This window comes from Hippopotamus amphibius, chromosome 1 (genome assembly GCF_030028045.1).
Source record: "Hippopotamus amphibius kiboko isolate mHipAmp2 chromosome 1, mHipAmp2.hap2, whole genome shotgun sequence".
NCBI lineage: Eukaryota > Metazoa > Chordata > Mammalia > Artiodactyla > Hippopotamidae > Hippopotamus > Hippopotamus amphibius.
In genome coordinates, this window is record NC_080186.1 from 121156523 (window position 1) to 121158518 (window position 1996).

Below are 1996 nucleotides of genomic sequence, written 5' to 3' on the forward strand. Positions count from 1 at the left end.
TCAATCTGGGACATCTCTGGGACAGCGGCATCTGCCCAACACTGTCTTCCTGAGGGCATCCTTTACCTCCTTGTTCCTCAGGCAGTAGATGGCTGGATTGAGGAATGGCACAATGATAGTATAGAGCACAGAGATGATCTTGTTGTGGTTGAAGGTGTACGTGGCCCGGGGCCGTGCGTAAGTAAAGAGAGTGGAGGAGTAGTAGATGACAACCACTGCCAAGTGAGAGGTACACGTGGAGAAGGCTTTGTGGCGTCCCTGGGCAGTAGGGATCCTCAGGATGGCTGCAATTATGGCAGCATACGATGAGACCACAACCAGCAGAGGGAGCAGAATCATCAGCAGGGCCAACAGAAAGTCCACCAGTTCTGCTTGTTCCTTGTCAGAGCAGGTGAGTCTAAGTAGTGGAGAAATATCACAGAAAAAGTGGTTGATGATATGGGGTCCACAGTAGGACAGTCTGGAAATGAAAAAAAGCTTCATCATGGAGCTGAAGAAGCCACTACCCCAAGAGGAAGCAGCAAGCCGAGTGGCCATGCTGGAGGGCATAAGACTAGGATAACGGAGAGGTTCACAGATGGCCAGGTAGCGGTCATAGGCCATGACAGCTAACAGGACACATTCAGTGCAGGCTAAGGCAATGAAGAAATAGAGTTGGGTCATGCAGCCTACATAGGAGACTCTACGGTCCTGGGTAAGAAATGCTCCCAAGAGTCGGGGAACTGTGACATTGATGTACCATAACTCCAGAATGGAGAGATGGCCAAGGAAAAAGTACATTGGGCGATGAAGGCTTGCAGTGAGCCAGGTGGTGGAAACAATGAGTGCATTCTCCAGCAATGTCAACAAATAAATTACAAGGAAGAGGGCAAAGAGGAGCAGCTGGAGGGGTGGAGAGGTAGGGAAGCCCACCAAAACAAACTCTGCTATGTGGTTTCCACTCAAATTTCTCATGATCTCTGTCTACTTGATTGCCTGGAAAAGTAATAGGAAGAACAAGATGTTGAAAGACAGATGGACCAAACTGCTGACATCCCCAGATTACAACTTTCTGAAGATACTCAGTGGTATATGATCAATCCTTATTACATCATTTGTTCTTTCACTTTGCTGTGTCATCTCCCACCTCAAGGGAAAATCTCTCAGACGAGGATTGTACTCAGTAACTTAGCAATCATAACTACAGGGAGTATTTGATAAAAACTCGTTGGGTGGTTTCAAGTGGAACAAGTCTTAATAGTTCAACTTTTGCTTCCTTATCTATGACATGTTCTTTTTTCACTTTCCACAAACTCCTAACCCCCATAGAATCTTTACTCAACATTTGTTGAATGAATGGATAAAAAAGGAATGATAGCAAGCTGGAGCCTGAGAGCTTCTCTCTCAAGGGAAATTAAGAGGAAGTAGTAGCTCAAAGACTACTTGAGCTGTAATGCAAAGCAGCATGGGAGGAGGAAGGTTGATTTGGGAAGTATTTATTCACAGTTGGAGAAATAATTCACTGTAGAAAATGGAGTTCTGCTCCAGAAAGGAGTAACTTTTTTTTCATTCATTTTACAAGTGTTCTTGAGTACCTTTTCTGTGCCAGAGTTATATTGTTTCATTCCCAGGTGGCAAGTGGAAAAACGGACCACAAGAAGCTGCCCATGTCCTAATTCTTGGAACCTGTAAATATAGCATCTATGACAAAGTGATTGACATGGGAGATTATCTTGGATTATCCTTAAATGCAATTTCAAGGTCCTTATAGCAGAGAGGCAAAGGGAAATTTGAAATAGACACACAGAGGAAGAGGTAATGTGAAGATGGAACACAGAGATTTGAAGATACCAACCTTGGAGACTGCAGTAATGTGTCCATAAGCCAAAGAATGCCAGCAGCCACCAGAGGCTAAAGGAGGTAAAGAATAGATTCTACGCTCCTGCCTCTGGGGGGTAGGGAGAGTGTGGCCTTGCCAAGACCCTGAATTTGGCCAAGTGGCATTGATTTCAAAATT

General features: G+C 44.8%; 1 protein-coding gene across 1 annotated transcript; it reads right to left on the reverse strand.

Annotated features, from left to right (window-relative positions):
- LOC130837258 (olfactory receptor 6P1) lies at positions 1-954 on the reverse strand. The gene has a single exon (XM_057710075.1). The coding sequence runs from the start codon at positions 952-954 to the stop codon at positions 1-3; it is 954 nt and encodes a 317-aa protein (XP_057566058.1).
- Between the last annotated feature and the right edge of the window lie 1042 nt (positions 955-1996).

Coding starts and splice junctions, on each gene's coding strand:
- LOC130837258 (XM_057710075.1), bottom strand. CDS start 954: ATGAGAAATTTGAGTGGAAACCACATAGCAGAGTTTGTTTTGGTGGGC.